Source organism: Artemia franciscana, chromosome 3 (genome assembly GCF_032884065.1).
Source record: "Artemia franciscana chromosome 3, ASM3288406v1, whole genome shotgun sequence".
NCBI classification, from domain to species: Eukaryota; Metazoa; Arthropoda; class Branchiopoda; order Anostraca; family Artemiidae; genus Artemia; species Artemia franciscana.
The window spans coordinates 29,273,726-29,296,831 of record NC_088865.1 but is presented as its reverse complement, the minus strand read 5'-3'; the positions used below and the strand labels follow the sequence as shown (position 1 = coordinate 29,296,831).

General features: G+C 36.9%; 1 protein-coding gene across 2 annotated transcripts in view; it reads right to left on the bottom strand.

Moving 5' to 3' along the window:
- The window catches only part of LOC136025132 (ras-related and estrogen-regulated growth inhibitor-like), a 48,995-nt gene that overhangs the window by 6,574 nt on the left and 19,315 nt on the right, over positions 1-23,106 (bottom strand). Inside the window, exons 3-5 of one of the 2 annotated variants that reach the window (XM_065700878.1) lie at positions 18,442-18,603; positions 13,079-13,252; positions 9,379-9,481 (exon numbers count right to left, since the gene is read on the bottom strand). In XM_065700878.1, the coding sequence (XP_065556950.1) occupies positions 9,379-9,481; positions 13,079-13,252; positions 18,442-18,603 (439 nt within the window). Of the gene's footprint in view, positions 1-9,378; positions 9,482-10,310; positions 10,442-13,078; positions 13,253-18,441; positions 18,604-23,106 lie in introns of those variants that run through there. The other variant, XM_065700879.1, reaches the window with a different exon arrangement.

Sequence of the window (23,106 nt, the reverse complement as noted above, 5' to 3'; positions counted from 1 at the left end):
CTCCATTATGATGAAAAAAAAAAAAATCAGCAGATTTTTCAGTTGCAAAGCCAATCGGTTTTAATGTAATATCTTTTTTCCGTCAAATAAATACAACTCTTGCTTCTCAAGGTGGCTGGGCTTTTAAAAGTGAACCCAAGGAAGATTGTATGAAAATATAATTCTGATATGTTTAACCTTCAAACATCTCATAATACTTTGGAACACGGAAGAGTTTTGCAGTAGTTTGTTTTGTTCGGTCAGTCTTCCATTCAGTCGATACTCATATCCACAGCCTATATAGACACCAGATGTGCAAACGTTTTTTAAAAGCAGCGCATAGCTATGGCCACGACATTAATTGGTGCTGCGTCAAAACCAGACACTCTCGCAGTTGGAAACTGGATTTTACAGTCTATATAGAACGCATGGAAGGATAATTGATAGAAACGTCTATTAACAAATGAACTAACATCGTTTTTATACAATCCTAATATGGGGGGGGGGGGGGTCAATGCCAGAATTAACAGTGGTCACAGTAGAAATTTCTGTTTTCACTCCCGGAATAGAGACAAGATCTTTCCGCGCTGATTGGCTGTGGGAGCGCCGGAGGTTAACACATAGTCTAAAGATGTGTGTTGAAATCCTTCTGTAGGCAAGATACGACTCCGCGCAACTGGTGTTCAAATCGGGACTATGTCTAAAATTTGTCCCTATTGCAAGGCCTTGAAATTCAATGGTGAAACAATGGGAATGTGTCGCGCCTCAGGAAAAGTTAAACTTCCTCTATTGGCTGCACCACCAGAGCCATTGAAGACTTTGCTTACTGGAAGAATGTCAGAATCTAAGCGTTTTTTATCACAGATCAGAAAATATAACTCATGTTTCCAAATGACGTTGTTTGGTGCCCAAATCGAAAATCCAGATCAATTTATGCCTACTTTCAAAGTAAAGGGCAAATTTATCATAGAGCAGGGTCCCTTCTACCATTCTCAGGCGAGAATCATAAATTTTTACAATTGTACTTCATCAGTGATAGAAATTCTGAATTGAACGCACATTGCGAAATTTCTCCCAACGTTGAAAGGACAATCGTTTACCAATTGCAACATCTTTTCCACGAAAATAATAATTTAGTGCGTCGGTCCAAAACAGCCATCGATTTGATGCCTACTGATACGCATAAAATTGTTATTTCCGCTGACAAAACGCCTCCTGGCCAACACGTGCGTAGATACAATGCTCCAACTATCGACGAAGTGGTAATCGTTATGGTCGGTGATCAGTTTTTACCTCGAGATATTATTCTTCATAAGCGAAACACTCAGTTGGTAAGAATTGCTGAAACTCATCGATGCTACGATGCCCTACAATATCCTATCATTTTTTGGGATGGAGCCGACGGCTATCACTTTAATATTAAATTGATGAATCCAGCCACTAACAAAGATATGAATAAGAAATGCAGTGCAATGCATTATTATTCCTATAGACTAATGTTACGCCATATTAGTTACGCGCCATTGTAGTTGTGTCCCTGTGTCCCACCTGTGAATATATATACATATATATATATATATATATATATATATATATATATATATATATATATATATATATATATATATATATTTATTTTTAACTACGTAAAACTTGCGAATATGCAACATTCTTGGCTGTCCCATTGTCTGTGCATATAAATAGATTGTCAGGTTTACCGACTCTTGAACATGCAACATATAATTGTCCATGGGAAAAACAATCTGTATTCAGATCTATACCTCATTATTCTAATGATTGCCGTTGAGCTTTGTTGATGGTGATTGCTAATCGAACATTCCATGTGTCCCCGTCGTCATTTATATATCCCCCTGCGCCCCCCGGCGTTCCCGTTGTTGTTGTTTCCATGTGTCCCGGTCGTCATTTGTGTCACGGTGTCCCAGTCTGTAATTTCTCTTTGAGTGTCGCGGTCGTCATTTACATTCCCTGAGTCCCGGTGTCCCCGTCGTCATTTTTGTCCTGGTCGTCATTTGTGTTCCGGTGTCCCGGTCTGTAATTTCTCTTTGAGTATCCTAGTCGTCCTTTATATTCCCTGTGTCCAGGTCGTCATTTGTGTCCCGGTGCTTTGTTGATGGTGATTGCTAATCGAATATTCTTTGTGTCCCGGTCGCTTGCTCTTTGAGTGTCCCGATCGTCGTTTATATTCCCTATGTCCCGGTGTCCCGGTCGTCATTTGTGTCCCGATGTCCCGGTCTGTAATTTCGTCAGTCGACAAACATGACGTCAGTCGACACACAAACATGACGTCACTTGACACAGAGACACACAGACAACTTATTTTTATATATATAGACTAGCTGTTGGGGTGGCGCTTCGCACCCCCCAAGCCCCCACGCGCGCGTAAGTCGTTACGCGCCATATTAGTTACGCGCCATTGTAGCTGTGTCCCTGTGTCCCACCTGTGAATAGAGATAGATATAAATATATATTTTTAACTACGTAAAACATGCAAATGTACAACATTCTGTGCATATAAATAGCATTTATATTCCCTGTGTCGCGGTCGTCATTTGTGTCCTGGTGTCCCAGTTTGTATTTTCTCTTTGAGTGTCCCGGTCGTCATTTATATTCCCTCTGTCCTAGTGTCCCGGTCGTCATTTGTGTCCCGGTGTCCCGGTCTGTAATTTCTATTCAAACAATCCCTGTGTCTCGGTCGTCAATTATATATCCCGCCTGTGCCCCCGGCGTCCCCGTTGTAGTTGTGTCCCTGCGTCCCGGTCGTCATTTATATTCCCGGTCGTGATTTGTGTCCGGGTGTCCCAGTCTGTAATTTTTCTTTGAGGTTCCTGGTCGTCATTTTATATTTATACCGCCGAATCTTTGTTTTTTAACTTAAATCTGGTAGGCATTGATGACCTTATCCAAGTCAAAATCCCAAACCCAATCATCATCGCTATCATTTTCAGTTTTGATATGTTTTGACTCTCGCTTTCCAGGTGGATTTTCATCTAACTGCGCGGTTTTGCGTTCTTTAGCCACAAGCCTGTTTCCTTGCTGTTCTTTTGATTCCTCGGCACGCCATCTTTTTTCCCCTTCTCTTTTAGCAGCAAGTCTGCTTTCGCGTTGCTCTGGTTGTTCCTCGGCACGCTTTCTTTTCTGACTTTCTCTATCAGCAGCAAGTTTTTTGGCATAGACTCTTTGAGCATCTTCATCGGCTTTTGCCATGGTAAGTTCATCAGTCATTCTAAACTTGAACATTAATAGATTTCTACGTGAACATATGTCTTAAATATCTTGAATGACGTCACCGTCAAAGCAAAAATGACGACAGCTAATTTCATGACGTCAGCCGACACAAAAACATGACGTCACCTGATCCACAGACAGACAGACAACTTATTTTTATATATATAGAGAGACTAGCTGTGGGGTGGCGCTTCACGCCCCCCCAAGCCCCCCCACGCGCGTAAGTCGTTACGCGCCATATTAGTTACGCGCCATTGTAGTTGTGTCCCTGTGTCCCACCTGTGAATATAGATTCATATATGTGTTTCAAACTACGTAAAAATTGCGAATATACAACATTCTTGGCTTTCCCATTGTCTGTGCATATACAAAGCAGTATGTACTAATAATGACGTCATATACAAACGCTCTTTTTACAAACAAACAAACATGCATACACACAACTCGTTTTTATATAGATAGATAGATAGATAGATACAATACAAATTAACTGCGTAAAACTTGCGAATATACAACATTCTTCGCTGTCCAATTGTCGCTGCATATAAATAGATTGTCAGGTTTACCGACCCTCGAACATGCAACGTACAATTGTCCATGGTGGGGCGCTTCGTGCCCCCCCCCAAGCCCCCCCGCGTGCGTAAGTCGTTACGCGCATTATTAGTTACGTGCCATTGTAGTTGTTTCCCTGTGTCCCACCTTTGAATATAGATAGATTTATATATGTGTTTCAAACTACGTAAAACTTGCGAATATACAACATTCTTGGCTTTCCCATTGTCTGTGCATATACAAAGCCTTATGTACTAATAATGACATCATATGCAAAGGCTCTTTTTACAAACAAACAAACATGCATACACACAACTCGTTTCTATAAAGATAGATAGATAGATAGATACAATACAAATTAACTGCGCAAAACTTGCGAATATACAAAATTCTTCGCTGTCAAATTGTCGCTACATATAAATAGATTGTCAGGTTTACCGACCCTCGAACATGCAACTTACAATTGTCCATGGGAAGAACAATCAGTATTAAGATCTATACCACATTTTTCTAATGATTGACCTTGAGCTTTGTTAATGGTGATTGCAAATGCTAATCAAATTGGGAATTGCAATCTTTTAAATTGAAAAGGTAGATCCGTTGGAATCATGGGAATGCGAGGAATAAGAACAGCCTCACCCTCAAAAGGCCCTGTCAAGATTGTGGCCTCTATTAGGTTTTCCATTGTTTTTTTTACGGCAAGTCGCGTGCCATTGCAAAGCTTTGGTGGGTTTATATTTCTTAAAAGTATTATAGGTACGCCTATTTTTAGTTGTAGCACGTGTGGTGGAAACCCTGAAAGATCTATGGAACTTAAAAATTCAGATGGATAATTAACCGCTTCATTTGGTTCCAAAACTGTGTCGACTGACTTGTAAAGGACTGCCTGGTCTCGAGTCTTGGTCAAAACAATATTGTTGATTTCGTGGACGTCTATATTTTTGGGTGCGAGAATCGCTCTTTCACTTAGCCATTTATTATTTTTATAATTTTTTAGAATATTCAGAAATATTTTTTCAATCAATTCATTTTTGGACGTCACTAAATTACACAAATCAGCAGGTAGTTGTATACGTCCTGAAATTGAGTTCACTGGGAGCTTTCCGTTTCCAATTGCCAGCAATTGATCTGAAAATGTTTGACCAGAGTCATCGTTTTGCAATCGGACACGCATATTTATAGTTAATTTTTATATTTTTACGTGTGCCCATAAATTAGAATTTTTCAGGCAAGCATTCATTTCGTCTGCAGGAGTTGATCTAGGTATTATAGGTAATGTTTGCCTGAAATCTCCCGCAAGCAATATTAATGTGCTGCCAAAGGGTTTCGACTTCCCTCTCAAATCTTTCAAGCATTGATCCAGAGCCTCGAGTGATTTTTTTGTGTGCCATTGTGCACTCATCCCAAATAATAAGTTTGCATTGCTGCAATACTTTACCCATCCCAGATGATTTGGAAATATTGCACGTGGGAGTTTCTGTAGAATGCAAATTCAGAGGCAATTTCAAAGCGGAATGAGCAGTTCTTCCACCAGGCAGCAATGTTGCGGCTATTCCAGACGACGCAATTGCCAACGCTATATCATTTTTTGATCGAATTGATGCCAGAATCAGTTTTATCACAAATGTTTTACCAGTACCTCCTGGCGCATCCATAAAGAAAATTTCTCCAACGTTGTTATCGACACAATGCATTATCGTATCATAAATGTCTTTTTGTTCCGACGTTAACTTGGAAATGTTATTTTGTACATACGACAATAGATCACTCGTACTGTAACTTTGTTCACGATCCAATTCTACACATGTTGAAACAGCAGCGATACGGTTAGGTGAATGCACTCCCAAATCCTGAAGAGGTTTGTTTGCCATACCTACGCACAAATCTTCTATAATAACTAAAGTGTAGTTATAAATTTCTGATGTAAAATCAAAAGTCATATCTGACGTCTCTAACTGTTTTCGATGGAGTATATCTTCGGACATTTTTGACTTATATTTTCCCCATAACTCTGTAGGAGCTGATGGAGAGCAAGTTGTTAAAATGATGCCAAACAATGCACGAATTTGACTTGGGGTTGACGTTTCGCACGCGTCATTGATGCAGTTATCCCAGTGTTGGTCATTCTCCAATAAATTCAGAGCTTGGCATGCACTACGGTAAGTGTCATGTATAGTACCGTTTACAGTTCTCAAATACTCAAAGGATGTCGGACCGGGTACATTCACCAAAAGCAGGCGTAGAAAGAAGCATTTATGTTGATTGGGGTGAACGGTGTAGAGTCTTCCTATCGTGGTATCTTTGAAGATGGTAGGTTGGTCGTCGACTGACTTACCCTGTTTTCGACGTTGAAATACTTTATTTTTAGTATTCCACGTGTAATACGAAGGAACTTCAGTATACAGCAGTTTTTTTGCAAAAGAATCATTTTTGCAAAGCGAAAAAAAGCTGTTAATGTTGTATCCGGTGGATTCAGGGCTCTTTGTTGCACGTTGGTTTCCGTGAAATAAACACGTTGACCATTCTGTAAATGTACCGCTAAGTAAACAACTGCTGGACTACGTTCGTGTATAGGAAATGAAAGAATTCGCCAAACAGCTTCATTACTGCTTATGTATCTTCCAGCCTGATATTGTACGATTTCGTCGAAATCTTTGATTTCGGGCTGCAAGCCAAAAACTGCCATGTCACTGCCTTTGTTGACGTATTTACATATGTATTTGATTGCCTTTACGGAGTTACAGTATTCAACGTTTATGTGTGCATTAAATGTTTTTGATAATAATGGGGAATATAGAACAACCCACTGGTTATCTACTTCGATGGTGGTACCGTTACGCTTCTTTATTATTGCTGTTTTACCGCCATCTTCAGTAGATCTTCTTCTATATTGTGGGTAACCATCATTGCCAGTAATTGTGTTTGATACTAAAAGTCGAGGATATTGCTTTGTGCACCTTCCTTTCGCCATGCATGGTGAATTTTCGTTCAGTGCACCGCAAGGTCCATGTATCATATTTTTTACAATAATATCATGTAACCCCTTATCAACATTTTTATCAGGTATTTCAGCGGAAATCACATCATCAATTTCGTTCGAAGTAATTTTTTTATGTAGCCAGATTAGTATATGTGCGTGTGGCAAACCTCGTTTTTGCCATTCCACTGAGTACATCCAGCATCGCACTGACCCAAACACTTCAAGTTTTACTATGTAGTTTATCAGTGATTTCAACTTTTGCCGGAAGACACGGGCCGTAATGTCATGCCTATGAACCGCCGATTGGCCTTGAAGTAAAAGCTGCAGTATCTCGTCCCAAGATTGATTACATGTAAATATAATAAATAAATCTGGACGACCATAGAGACGAACATACGCAATAGCATCTTGAGCATATTCATGCATATGACGGGGACTGCCAGCATATGACGAAGGTAAAATTGTTAATCTTCCAACGTTTGTGGTATTACCGTCATTTATAACTGCATCTCGCAAATGAATGTATTGTTCAGAGCGGAGCTTGGTCTGATTCAGGCGGATATATAGCAAACGTTCTGATTCAATTTTAGCATACATATCAACGACAAATTGGTGAAACAATTCACGGCATTTTAAAATATAATTTTCTTCATCCTGCCGAATCATTAGTCTATAGGAATAATAATGCATTACACTGCATTTTTTATTCATTTCTTTGTTAGTGGCTGGATCCATCAATTTAATATTAAAGTGATAGCCGTCGGCTCCATCCCAAAAAATGATAGGATATTGTAGGGCATCGTAGCATCGATGAGTTTCAGCAATTCTTAACAACTGAGCGTTTCGCTTATGAAGAATAATATCTCGAGGTAAAAACTGATCACCGACCATAACGATTGCCACTTCGTCGATAGTTGGAGCATTGTATCTACGCACATGTTGGCCAGGAGGCGTTTTGTCAGCAGAAATAACAATTTTATGCGTATCAGTAGGCATCAAATCGATGGCTGTTTTGAACAGACGCACTATATTATTATTTTCGTGGAAAAGATGTTGCAATTGGGAAGCGATTGTTCTTTCAACCTTGGGAGAAATTTCGCAACGTGCATTCAATTCAGAATTACTATCACTGATGAAGTACAATTGTAAAAATTTATGATTCTCGCCTGAGAATGGTAGAAGGGACCCTGCTCTATGATAAATTTGCCCTTTTACTTTGAAAGTAGACATAAATTGATCTGGATTTTCGATTTGGGCTCCAAACGACGTCATTTGGAAACATGAGTTGTATTTTCTGATTTTTGACAAAAAACGCTTAGATTCTGACGTAGTTCCAGTAAGGAAAGTCTTCAATGGCTCTGGTGGTGCAGCCAATAGAGGAAGTTTAACTTTTCCTGAGGCGCAACACATTCCCATTGTTTCACCATTGAATTTCAAGGCCTTGCAATAGGGACAAATTTTAGACATTGTCCCGATTTGAACACATCTACTCAAGCTATAATCATCGACTGGGTTGTACCTGAATGCCAGGCGATAACTTTCAGGTTGCTCTGATTCCTCGGCACGCTTTCTTTTCTTACTTTCTCTATCAGCAGCAAGCCTGATTTCTTGCTGTTCTTGTGATTCCTCGGCACGCTTTCTTTTCTTACTTTCTCTATCAGCAGCAAGCCTGATTTCTTGCTGTTCTTGTAATTCCTCGGCACGCCTTCTTTTTTCACTTTCTCTTTTAGCAGCAAGTCTGCTTCCGCGTTGCTCTGGTAGTCCCTCGGCACACTTTCTGTTCTTTCTTTCTCTATCAGCCTCAAGCCTGTTTCCTTGCTGTTCTTTTGATTCCTCGGCACGCCTTCTTTTTTCACTTTCTCTTTTAGCAGCAAGTCTGCTTTCGCGTTGCTCAGGTAGTTCCTCGGCACGCTTTCTTTTCTGACTTTCTCCAGCAGCAGCAAGTTTTTTGGCATAGACTCTTTGAGCATCTTCATCGGCTTTTGCCATGGTAAGTTCATCAGTCATTGTAAACTTAAACATTAATAGATTTCTACGTGAACATATGTCTTAAATATCTTGAATGACGTCACCGTCAAAGCAAAAATGACGACAACTAATTTCATGACGTCAGTCAACACATAAACATGACGTCACCTGATCCACAGACAGACACACAGACAGACAACTTATTTTTATATATATAGATATATGTATATATATATATATATATATATATATATATATATATATATATATATATATATATATATATATATATATATATATATATATATATATATATATATATATATATATATATATATATATATATATATATATTTTGTGTGTTGGTAGCACACCCAAGACCTGTCTGCTGTGTGCATTAATCTGACTTCACATTTTGATAGAAATTTTCGATAAGTAGATAAGTACCTAGTTGTTCCATAGCAGGTAATTGGGAGCAAGGTTCACCTTTGGTGACAAATTTTGAACCTAACAATTTTTGCTATGATTTTCAGATTTTCTCTCATAGGCAAACGCTACTTGACTTAATTCGTTCAATTGGTTTTTAAGTTTGGCACTTGTGTGACCTAAAATTAATTTTATAAAAGTTATGATAAGGACTATAAGACACTCACCATAACCCCATGAATTTCCACTGGGGGGAGAAAGAATATATTCTGAAAAATTCCTTCCATTTTTCTTCCATAGTCTATAAAGCTCTTCTGCAACGCTCAAAACCTGTAAAGTAAACCTATATTTTATCGGGTTTTGTCCAATTGTATGATGTTTTACACTGTAAGATATTCTATGATCTTTTTTCTTCGGCTTCTTTTTTCTATAGATGGTTGAGTGACTGCTTAAGATTATTGAATTGATAACATTTTAAATCCTGGAAACATATTTTAAGTAACATTTCTTTTAAATGTCTTTTTTGTGGTTCCTTTTTTTTTATTGTTTCTAAGCAAGATTCACAACACTTTATTTGTAAATGTTAGGGAGTTTCAGGCTGCATGATAAGACATGCAGCAAATTTAATATGCATAGGGTTTTTGGATTAAATTGTTTAATCAGCAATAGCATCAGAAAGTACAGTTTTATTTTGAGGTCACATCAACCTAATGATAAATGCCGTGTAGGCTTCAAACGAATATTCTTGGACCATCTAAAGTCCCAGAACATATTTTGATATGGGTATCGAGGCCTATGATGGGAATTACGGGCTTAAAAATATTCTGTCCTTTAATTCTGATATGTCTGATCTGTCCTTTGGGTCTGGTCTGACTGAGATTTTTTTTAGTTTTATAGATGTTTTTGGTCTGGACTGATTGAAAGCAGTCGAAATCTGGTAGTTCCTCTGGTCTGGACTTGTTTTAAAATATCTCAAATCTGGTTACTCATTTTGGTCTGAGCTGATCAAATATATTTCAACTCCAATCACTCATTTTGATCTGGTCCTATGAAAATAAAAACGAAACAAAACAAGTTCGGTAACTCCTTTTAATCAGGGCTAATTGAAATCAGTCAAAGCCCAGTAACTTCTGTTCATCAAGGCGGTATGAAGATTAGATCTGGCAACTCCTTTCAAAATATTCCAACACCACTAGATCTTTTTGGCAACTCCAAACATATATCGAGTCCAACAACTCCTTTTGGTCTTGATGACTAAACGCATTCCAGGTCTGGTAACTCAAATAGGATCTAAAAACACACTCGCATCACATTTAGAATAGAAACTAAACAATAATAAGTCTGAAGAAACGAAGGATAAACAGTAACGATTATAATTTTTATCAAGTGAATGAGGAGTAAAAATTATAGCAGACATTCTGAGAAGGATCTCTACCAAACCATCTCCAGGTCTAGAAAAATACATAAAAGACAAACTGACCTTTCAAAATACTTGAAAATGAAAAACAACAGCAAAAAACATCTTCAGATACAAATAAAAAACAAGGTTTTTCAACTGAAAGTAAGGAGCAGCATTAAAACTTAAAATGAACAGAAATTATTACGTTTATTAGGGGGTTGCTTCTCCTCAACACCTAACTCTTTACGCCAAACTTTTTTCGTACTTTAAGCTAAAAACTCCTTATTGTTCCAATTAAATGAACCATGTGTTTCAGGAGTTGTTCTTAAAGAATTGGGACACAATTCAAACTTTAGCGTAAAGATTGAAGTGTTGAGGAGTAGCGACCTCCATCAAACACAATAATTTTTATTCGTTAGTTTTAATGTTGCTTCTTACTTTCAGTTGAAAGACTTTTTTTTAATTGATTTTTGATCGTTTTTCAAATAATGCTAGGGGATCTGGCTCCACCTCCATGGAAATACCCCTCCTCCCCACGGATATATTCTCTGAGCAGTTCAATCGTGGTGAAAATTTACCCTCTGCAATTACCCTTAACATCTCCAAGCGTAAAATTGAGTCGAAAAAGAGAATGAAAGGCGTAATACGAATTTCATATAGCAATTCTAGCAAATTCCCCCAATATAAAATTTCACCTGAAAAATTTCATCCCCTGGAAATTTTCCTAGCAGAAAATTCGTCCCCCCGGAAAATGAATGCATACTTTACAGTAGCAAATACTATGGGTAAACAGTGGGCAAACCTTATAACCGAAGGACCTTTCCCCAGGGGCTGTTGGGGGGCGATCATGATATCCCTAAGGGCAGGGTTATTCGGCCTTTCAACTATGCTGAATAATTTAGCTATCTCCAAATTTTTGTCGGACGATTTTGAGAAAAACGGATGTGGGAAGAGACCTAGTTGCCCTCCAATCTTTTCGGTCACTTAAAAAGGGCACCGGAATTTTAAGTTTCCGTACACATGAGCCCTTTATCGATATCATAGGACCACTGGGCCAAAGCGATACCACCTGAAAGAAAATAAAATAAAAACAAACACGCATCCATGATACTTCTTCTGGTAAAAAAAAAAAAAAAATACAAAATTCCACTATTTGGCAGATAGGAGATTGAAACCTCTATACTAGGGCTTTCTGATGTGGTGAGTCTGATGGCGTGATGATGTGTCATTTAGGGGAGTATTTCCCCGAAAATTAGGCTAATTTTTCTCTGGCTCTTAGACTTTGATGGGTAAGATTAAACTGACTGAAACTTATATATTTGAAATCAGCATAATAAATAGATTCTTTTGATGTATCTATTGGTATCAAAATTTCGTTTTATAGAGTGTCTGTTGCTATTGAACCGGGTCGCTCCTTACTTACAGTTCGTCACCACGAACTTTTTGAAAGGAAGTGGGTAACTGAATATCAAAACATAAAACATAAATAAAACAACCATTCAAAAATGAGATTAGGTTGACATAAATTATCTCCATGGTTAATGTTATTGTTTTGTCCATTAGTTTGTCCATTATTTGTTTTGGTTGCGCTTGACCAGTTGATCCTATATTTTAATGGGAAGGAAAGTATATAGAACCATTTTATTTGGTCATCATAAATAGGGTTTATAAAAATGTCAGCAGTATCATGGCTGCAGCTTACAGCAATAGCTACAAAGGATGTTGGAATAAGTCCAACTTAATCCAAAGGGCATCTAGGTTTTCGAAATGACGTATCTGCAATAGCTCAGGTGCGGCTAAGTGAATTAAGTTAAAAATTATAAGGAAATGTTGATTGAGATGTTGAACCAAATCACGAGACATTATGTGCATCTAAGTTGTCAGAAAGGCTAGTCTGTAATCAATATATTTTAAATTTTGACTTGATTGGGGGGGACGGTTAACGGATTCTTGAAGGAAAATGTGGAATTACTGGTTCTTAGTGCGAAATAATCTTGTTTTTGCTCTAATATTTACTTTTTATAATGATAGATAGAAAGATCGATATTTATTGAAAAAAAAATTCACTGGGCAATGACATCACAAAAAAACTTATTTAAAGCAACAGTTAAACAGCACATACACAATAAAATAGAAAAGGAAACAAGAAAAAAACCTACATGAACACAACAATAGCTTAACCACTCATTCCCTCCCTTCGCCTATAAAGAATTTTCTCCATGTTTCATTCTCAATTTAATGTATTTTACAATTTTAAATAATCCATCGAAATAATCAGTCAAATAATTAAGTAATGCATCATAAGCCGTGGCTATCGCTGTTGTTCAGAAAAATTTCCAAATAAATTTCCTACTGGTCACATTAGGGTTTTTTCGTTTCGAGTCCATTAATGGCTCGACACTGCAACTAAAATTGCCTAGGTTGTAAACTGAACTTCTATGAATATTGGTATTCAGTAAAACTTGTGCGACTAGTTCTAGAAAACTTCTACTTAGCTCTTCCTCCTAAGGAATACAGCAAAACTTTACCTCATCTGCATTGTCTTTCACTGATATTTCTTGGAAGACAGGACAATTCAGGGATAAAGCTCTTTTTCTTCCTTCTTCAGCAGAAACCAAACGCTCCCGGACCAAGTCAGCTTTGTTTCCTACTAATGCCACAGGAATGTCAAGATTTCTTTCCAGCCCAGTTGTAGAAAGATGCTTGAAATAAGTTGATACGAGTACATACTCATATATTTATACGAACTATTAGTACATAATAGGACATGTAAGTTTTTTTTTTCAAAACAATAGTTTATTATTATATTTCTTTTGAAAGTGCAGGATAATTTTTATAAAATACAGTTGCTATACTTATACCTTTTATGTATATTAGCATACCGACGCTATTTTGTTTTTTATGTAATTTAATTTATATCATGACACCTTTATTAAATTAACAACACTTGCGCCTTGTGGGAGTCGCCCTTAAACTTTTTCATGATCTTAAATCATTAAGGATGAAAAGAATAGCGGTTGCGGGTCATTCTAAAAACTATTGAGGCATCCCTACTAATGGCTATATCAAAAATCAATTGAAAATATTTGGAGAAAAGAGGGTGTGAGGAAGGGAAGGGGGCCTTTTGCCCTCCGGTCACTTTTGACTCATAAAAAAGGGAACTAGAACTGTTACTTTCTACTAAAATGAGCCCCATCCCAAGTTTATACAACCACAACTCCCATGAAAAACCTTTTATGCCCCCGGGCATAACTTACAACACTTGTTCCTTGGCTCTGAGGGGTTGTATTGACCCCAAAGTTTTTCGTTTGATCTTTGGACTTTTTTGAACAAAATGATTATCACAGAAGTTCGACCGGGTGCAGTTGGGGGAAAAGGGCGTGGGGGTCTAGTTACCCTCCGATAACTTTTGTTTCTGAAAAAAGGAACTAGGATTGTCAACTTCCATTCAAATGAGCCCCTTTGGAAGTATTTACAGCCACTCCTTTTAGCCATTAAATAAAAATAATTAAAGAAGTTTATTTCACCAGAAAATAAGGACCAACATTGAAACATAAGACAAACATAAATTATTTTCTATATGAATGGGTTGCCCCCTCCTCAATACTTCGCTCTTCGCTCTAAAGTATTTTAGATCTTAAAAAATATTCTTATTCTAATTAAACAACCCTTGTATTTTTGGAGTCGTTATTAAATAATTGGGACAAAAGTCAGACTTCAGCGTAAAGAACGAGGTATTAAGGAGGATGCAATCCTTTCTTACATAATAGGTTATGTTCTTTTTAAGGTTTAATATTGCTCCTTACTTTCACTCGAAAAAAAGTTTATAAAGTTAATTTCTGATCATTTTTTGAACAATGCCAGGAAATCATGATCCCTCCACGAAAAATTTTCCCTCCCAACAGAAAATTCCATTTAAATCCCACCTCACCCTAAATTTCCGCCGGACAATTTAACCCTCCATGAAAATCCCCCAGGAAAATTTCTTGCATATATTCCCTAGACAAAAATTTTAGTTTCTGATCGTCCGTCGCATTATGTCAGAAATCACAGAAAAATCCCCCATGGAGGATTTTCCCTTGCAAACCCTCCAAAACCGCTAAAAATTTCCCTTGAGACATCTACGCATTTTAAATTCAATCAGCAAAGACAAAGTAAGAGAAAGAAGAGGAACATTCTATAAGAATTCTGGCAGGTCCCCCCAGGATAAAATTTTCCCTGAGAAGCTCACGCCGGAAACTTCCCTGCCATGGAAAATCTCACTGGGGTAAATCCCCAAAATAGAAAATTCATGCCCCCCTGCAAAAAAAAGTCTTCATACTCGCCAATAACAAACACTATACGTAAACAGTGGGTAAATTTTGTAATTTACAGCCCTGTTCTCAGAGCTGTGGAGAGGGATTATATTATCCACAAAGGCATAATTTTTCGACTTTTAAAATATTCTGAAAAAAATAGTTATCTCAAATTTTTGATCAGACGGTTATGGGGGGAAAAGGGCATCTGAGGGGGACTAGCTGCCCCCCAATTTTTTCGGCCACTTAAAAACGATAGTGGAACTTTTGATTTCCGACCAAATGAACCCTTCCCGTCAAAAAAGACGTTTTAAATAATAGTAATGCAAATTTAAACGCAGGTGTTATTGTTTTTTCTTCAAGACATTTTTTTCTTTGAGACGTTTTTTCTTGGGGACGGTTTTTTCCTCAAGACGTTTTTTCTTCAAGACATTTCTTATCTTTGATATTTTTTTTTATCTAGTCTTTTTTCGGAGAGATTCCTTTTTTTTTCAAGTCTTTTTTCCTTCAAATCGTTTTGTTTTTTGTTTTGAGAAATTTTTTCTTCATATTTTTTCTTCAAGGCGTTTTTCCTTCAAGATGTTTCATCCAGGCCTTCCCCTAGCCACTTACGCAAGATGTGTTTGTATTGAGGGACCCTTTACAATCTGTTATCATTGATTTTTGTACGGTGCAGGAATCGAACGTAAGACCAGAGATTTCTATGGGATGAAGCTTTAGTTAACTGAACTTACAAGCAGTTGTTAGTTTTCTCTTCTTCAAAACAGATTCTATGCAACAGGCTGTTTGCGGAGAATTCACTGGATTTTTGCTTGGATCGATAAGATCTCTATTACTTTCTTCATAAGCTATACATCGTGTGGTTCTTATCACTGGAAAATAATTCTCATGGAAGGGAGAAATCAATTGGTAGAAATAACGTTGGTTAGGTTATGAAAATTTAAATGAGGGTGGTACTATTGTTCATTTGGTCTATTGCCCACAAGTACTTGGAAGTCAAGGTAAGCACGGAAACGGACTATGATTATTCGTAAAACCTATCAATGATAATTTCCAAAGTGATAGCGTAAGATGAACATTTAATTTTTATTTTATCACGAACGTAAGATGTAAATCAAATTTCCTCTGGGAATATCTTATTGAAGCAAATGTGAGACCATTGGACGAGATAACAAGAATTGAATAACCATCCATGAACCATCACTGTTGTGGGCATGTGACTCTATGTGCCTCCTTGCCTATTATGTCAAGCAAGAATTTACTGTTGTCACATGCATCCACATTTTAAGCGAGCGCAGCTCATTTCAAGCATGCGTGTGGTTATTCTCATCTTTTTTTAGATCAAAACCTTAGTTTGAAGCGTTAAGTTGCATATTGTCTTTGAGTTTCAACCCCAAACACAATTTGAGCCCCACCATGCCAACATTTGGCTGCCCCGTGACATCTTTGTGGTACCAATTATCATTCTTAAGGCATCTTCAGATATTTTCTTGCAAAAATAGCCGTATAAACTGTATAAACGAAAACTGGCAATTTAAACTTAAAGGAAATTTCCCAATAGTGTTTCTCTTAAAGTAAAATTGACCGTTTAAACTTAAACAAAAACTCCGAGTAGCGTTTTTTCTGACGACTCGTGAAACCCTGTTGTGCCCGTCATTATCACTTAAGCGTTTTCAGACGTGTGAATATCTTGACAGATTCTTTTATTTGAACAGTGGGAACTTACCATTTCATCGTTAGATTATGATGCTAAAAGCAGTTCACGAAACTGTTGCAATGTGTGGCTACCCTGTGGCATCCCAGTGGCACTAACTTTCATAAGACATTTTTAGACATTTTGTTGATAGAATTAATGTTTTAACTCCATTGGATTGTGTTTTAGAATTGGTTGTTTTTTTTGTATGCCTACCCCTTCGTGATATCTCCATTACAGTTCACACCACCTTGGCACTGTTTGACTTACCAGTTGCACCGTTGGGAACTTTTCATAGAGACGGCCCTTTTTTTAACCAGGACTAGGTATCCCTGATTGTATGGCACATATTTGAATCATAAAAACTTATTTTCACAGTATTTTCTATAAACTTATTGCAAGAATTGGAATTCAGAGTGGAAAGTCCTACTAATAGCAATACCCAAGCAGAATTAGCTTGTTTCTTCTCACATTCATTTGTTTCTACCAGGGCTATTTGACTTATTTCCGAAAAATGGCAATACCCTAGCAGAAGTGCTTTGTTTCTTTTATCATTCTTATGTTTCAACCATGGTTGTTCGTCTTTTTTTTCAAAAAATAGCAACTTTTCTTATTCATTTTCTCAAACAGGGTTGTTTGGCTTTTTTCTCAAAAAAGTAGCAATACCCAAACAGAGTTGCTTTGTTTCTTTTCTCATTCTTATATTTCACCCAGTTGTTCGTCTTTTTTTCATAAGAAATTAAAATCAAAGTGGAATTGCTTTGCTTTTTTTCTCAGTCGTTTGTTTCAAACAGGTTTGTTTGACTTTTTTCCCCAAAAAAACCAGCAATACCCATTCAGAATTTCTTTGTTTCTTTTCTAATTATTATGTTTCAACCAGAGTTGTTCGTCTTTTTTTCAAAAAATAGCAATACTAAAGTGGAATTCCTTTGTTTTTTTTTTCTCACTCTTTGGGTCCAACCATAGTTTTTCGTCTTTTTTTCCAAAATATCAATACCAAAGTGGAGTTCACACACCCACACACACACACACACACACAAACACACACACACACACACACACACACACACACACACACACACACACACAGACACACACACACAAACACACACACACACACACACACACAAACACACACACACACACACACGCACACACACTCACACACACACACACACACAAAAACACAAACACATACACACACACGCACGCACGCACACACACACACACACACACACACACACACACACACACACACACACACACACACAGGCACGCACATACACGTATTGAAACAAGTCTGAAAGTCTGAAGAAATTTGAAGAAAACATTTGCATGGGTAAACAATTACGGAACCGCCAAGCAAACAAAAACATCCAGTGTTATGTAACAGTCAAAGAATTCTCGGAGAAAAAACAACCCTTAATGTATTACGTAACAAACTGGTGTACATAGTCGATAATACCGGCGTCTTGCTCTGAAAGAATCGCCATTAAACTTTTTCGTGACCAACGGCGAAGAAGAAAAGAGTAGCACCTATGGCTGGCTTTAAATCCAAATGGACAATACTATTTTAGTATTCTTTTGTTAATGTATTCTTATAACAGTAATTTCTGGTAGTTTTGATTTTGAATTACTATCGGTTTTTATTCTGCTGATCTTAAGTTTATTATGGCCTTTACTTTCCTTTGAAAAGCTTGTTTCTTGGATTTTTTTTTTTAAATTAATTATACCAAGCGATGATATTTTTGAACGGTACAATGAACATATTTTTTTATGAATATACGGAGCAAATAAAAGTAACGAATCTCCTCAAACATAGAATCTATGTAAAGTATAAAGATGAAGAATATCATCAACTGCCGTCAAGCAGTTCCAAAGAATACGATTATGTTTTATTTACCTTGTTGTTTACTGAAAATCTTCTTCTTTTTCTTGTAGTGTCAATAAGAAATTTCAATCTCTCGGCTTCTTCAAGCGAAGAGTGATCATTGATGGCGTATAGAAGAATAATAGCGTCAGCAGAGCGACAATGATTTTCAACGCTATTTAAAGCAGTATTATCCTGAAAGGGAAGAAAATTTATTTCTTGAAGAGAAATCTGATTCCGTAAAAATCGTGAACAAATATTAGAGAAAGGACGCATACCCCTTCCAAGTATCAGTGTTGCTTTTACTACAGTAAAGAGGCGTATGTCTAACTTGTACTTTTTTTAGACACTTCAAGTAAGGTAAATAGTCTTAAAATACTCTGGCGAGGATCGACACAAACCCCTAGAACCCAGAGGTCTCTCATGGGGACCAACCCCGTCCCCATGAGAAACAACTATTAACCCTAGTTTATTCTCAAACTTGAGGGAGCTGACCTCTGATCCTCTAGGGGAATGTTACCTGCTTTTTAATTTAGCTATTATAAATGAGTTTATCCTAAAATCCCCTTCATCTCTATTAACACTAATAACCCCATAGATATTTTTTTTTTATTTCTCTGACACTTTGTAAAACTCCCATAGTATCTACATTTTTTTAAATCAAATAAAATATTTTGATGAGGAAAGTCAAATACGTGTTCTGTCACAGCTGATTGAAACATTTCCAGTTCTTGATTACATTTTTGCGAGTAATCTATGACACTTTTATATTGCTATAAGCTCTTTTCTAAGTTCTGCTGTGCTCTTCCTATATAAAATTTACAACAAGAGCATGTAATTTTTTATACTCACCTTTGTATGTTTTTTTGGAACCTTGTCTTTTCCATTATTTAGCAAAGTGCTTATAGTTTATCCTGATGTGAATATTGTTTTTGTATTATGTTTGTTTAGTTCTCTTCTTAATTTATGTGACAAAATTTAGATATAAGGCAAACTTATGTAATTTATTTGTTGATTTGACCCATCTTCTTCTAATATTAAAGGTTCTATTGACTTTTTTCCCTTTCTTCAATTATTTGAGAAATCATATTTTTGGGATATCCGTTACCTATGGATAGTTGAAACTTTCAATTATCCATAGGTAATGCTTTTTGCAATGCTTTTAATTGAAACTTTCAGGGTATATTGAACTGAATGAAATACTACATGCATCCATCTTGTTAAACTGGTGTGTGAAGAGTCTCAGAAACAACTAAGGGCATTACGTGAAAATTTTAAAAAAATATTGAGGGGGATGTCGAACACGATCAAAAGAATCTATGTACATCTCGGTTGTCAAATGGATGCATCTGCAATATCTCAGGAACAGCTAGTTGAGGGGGTTTTGAATTAAGTCAAAAGGGACTAACGCCTTAAGCCGAAGATGTGATAAACTGAAAATTATTCATTATATTAACCAATAGGGAAACTTTGGAAATAAAAACGAATAGAAACTAACTTCGAAAAAGAATGTTTCCAAAAAATCGTTTTCAAAGAAGCGTAAAGAGCCATACTAAACTTAAGACCAATGAAAACAAGGTCATATAGTAATTCAAACTCAAAATAACAAGAAACTAATGTAAAAAAAATAGAATAAATGAAACCCAAAACGAACATAAATTAAAATAAATGGTTATGAGGAACATAACGATAACAGATACTGATATAGATGAATAGATAAATCTTAAAACTTAAATCTAATGCTCAAATTGGACAAAAACTAGATCTACGTTGCATGGGCAACGTGAGGTGTTGCGGTAACGTTTGTTCGGCTTCGCCGAGTAAAGTGTTGCGAGAGCAACACTTTGGTTTTGTTCCTCGCTTCGATTAAACGCTGAAGTTGTTAATCTGTAAGGATCTTAAAATAAATACTATAGACACCTGCATCATAAAGTTATCCGTGAGTTTGTAGAGTGAAGAAAACATAGCTGCGACTCTACTGAATTGTTTCCATCTGTATTGGTTGCGTAAATAGTTGGTTTCTCCGAATAAGGATTAAAGTCAACTGCAGTATTTGCTACTGGGATTCATCTTATCCCTATTTGATATTAATCTTATCTCCGTCGAGATAAAGATAGTTCCAGTAGCAAATACTGCAGTTGACTTTAAAATCTGTATAATATAAACAGGGAAAACCTATAACAGGAAAACAGATAAAATGAAGAGGAGGTCAACATTCGAATAAAGAAGTCGGTATCTAGCATACCTTGGTAGAAATACTAAAACTGAATGAGCTCTAAAACAAAGAAATGTGGTTTCGCCTAATTTGTCTCTAGTGCTACGATAACTGGGTTGTGGTATCGCTATCTGTTACACGCTGAACTTGTCAACCCATCTAGGTTCTGAAAATGATATGTTCCAAAAAGAGTTTTTTCCTGAACTGTTGACACAATCTGTAATCACATGGCTATAGGTTAAGTCAGGTTTTAAAGAAATACAGAACGTCGAAAACAGGGACTAAATTGACTTTGCAGACGGTTGAACTTTATCCTTTTCAATCGTAGACATCGGGACTGGTGAAAACTTGCGACATCTTATACAACCTATTGGGTATTATGAAGCTGTCCGTAACTGTTCATGACCATTGGATGACCTTTATCCTTTTCAATCGTAGACATCGTGATGGATGAAAACTTGGAACAATATCTTATATAATCTAGTTGGTATTATAAAGCTATCCGTAACTTTACAGGATCAAAATACCATAGATGATACTCTATTAATTATTACGAAAACTTGGGACATTATCTTATACGACCTATTGGGTATTATGATGCTGTCCGTAAATGTTCATGACCATTGGATGACCTTTATCCTTTTCAATCGTAGACATCGTGATGGATGAAAACTTGGAACAATATCTTATATAATCTAGTTGGTATTATAAAGCTATCCGTAACTTTACAGGATCAAAATACCATAGATGATACTCTATTAATTATTACGAAACTACCTCATTGTATCGTTTGCACCCGTTGCGTAAATAATTAATTCTAGGTTACAGTGAGTGATAGACCATCGATACAAACTTTCTTGCCGTCATATTTACAGAGATCGAATACAATGTGCACCAATTTGCACAAATTTCTAGCCCAAAGTGAACCGATTCTTACTTACATGTCCCTCTCCCGTGATAAGACATCAATTTCACCGGAAACAAATAAATGGGTACACCAACTAGCAAAAATTTTAAACCCCTCATCACTGAAGATGATTGTAGCTTAACAGCTGATTATTACTTACAAGTCCCCTACATGTCTTACTTACCAACACTGGAACCAAATTGGTTTTATCATCAAATACACCGGAAACAAATAATAGGTACACCAACTCGCAAAAGTTGCAAACCCCTCATTGCAACTAGCAAGAGTTGCAAACCCTTCATCGCTGAAGATGATTGTAGCCTAACAGCCGATTATTACTTACAAGTCCCCTACATGTCTTACCACTGGAACCAAATTGGTATTACCATCAAATACAACGGAAACAAAAAATAGGTACACCAACTAGTAAGAGTTGCGAACCCCTCATTGCCGAGGATGATTATGAGCTAACAGCCGACTGTTGCTTACAACTCCCCTATATGTCTCACAATTGGCATCGGCCTATTTTTGGTTTCAGTGTGTACCTTAGCACTGAAGTTGTCAACCCCTTTAAACTTTCAAACTGGTATATCTCATGAAGGAATTTTTGTACAAAAAAATGGATGACATATACTTTGATCAGCTCATCAAAAGCTATCGACTGCCGTCGAAAAAAAAATCTATCTGTCTTAGTTCAAAAGTTGACTTTTTTGCCGTAGGTCAACTTTCTAACGTCATCACTTAGAAAGGAGCAAAGGATAAACTCTAATTTCTTTAGCAATGAGAGAACTTTTAAAGTTTAAGAGGCACATCTGATACCATTTCTCTACCGCAATCCCAAGTGCGAAAAACCGAATGATAAACTCAGCTGAAATCACGAACAGAAATGGGTAGAAACAATAGATGGCAGCACTTTCGGACCCGTGGGAAAATGCCGCTTTTTTGCTTCTCTAAATTTTTCTATTTATCACTCAAAGAAGATATATTGGCTGTTGGGCAGGGTAACTGTCGCATATATTTAACACTTATAGATTTTAGTCCATCTTCAATTTGAAACTGGTGCCTGCCTGCTTGCCTGCTAGAACGGAGCTTTCCACTCGAAAGCAGAAACATGGTTTGATGAAACGAAAGCTTGGCTGCATAACTTCAGATAGTCCTCTCTGACATAGGCTATACAACCCCTCTTCACTTCACACACTATAGGCTCTGGCTCAAGGACAAGCAAAAACCATCCTTTTTGGCCTCAGGCAAGAGTTCTACGAAGCTTTCCAAAATGTAAAATCATATTCATCAATCTGGCCTAAGGTCCACACTTTCCGTAAAAACCACAGAGGTTAGACCCTTACCACTTTCTAGGAATAAGCTGAAATCGGGGTGCTAGGAACAAAAAAAAAACGACAAAACCAAAGTGTTGCTCTCGCAACACAATTATGTTTAATGACAAACAAAGTCCTCCCCAAGAAATTCACAAGCACAGACACTATAATTAGGTTTCAGTGATAATAAGCATCAATAATCTGTGATTCATATATCTTTGTCAAGCATAAAAACCACTTGAAGAATACTGCGTTTGAAT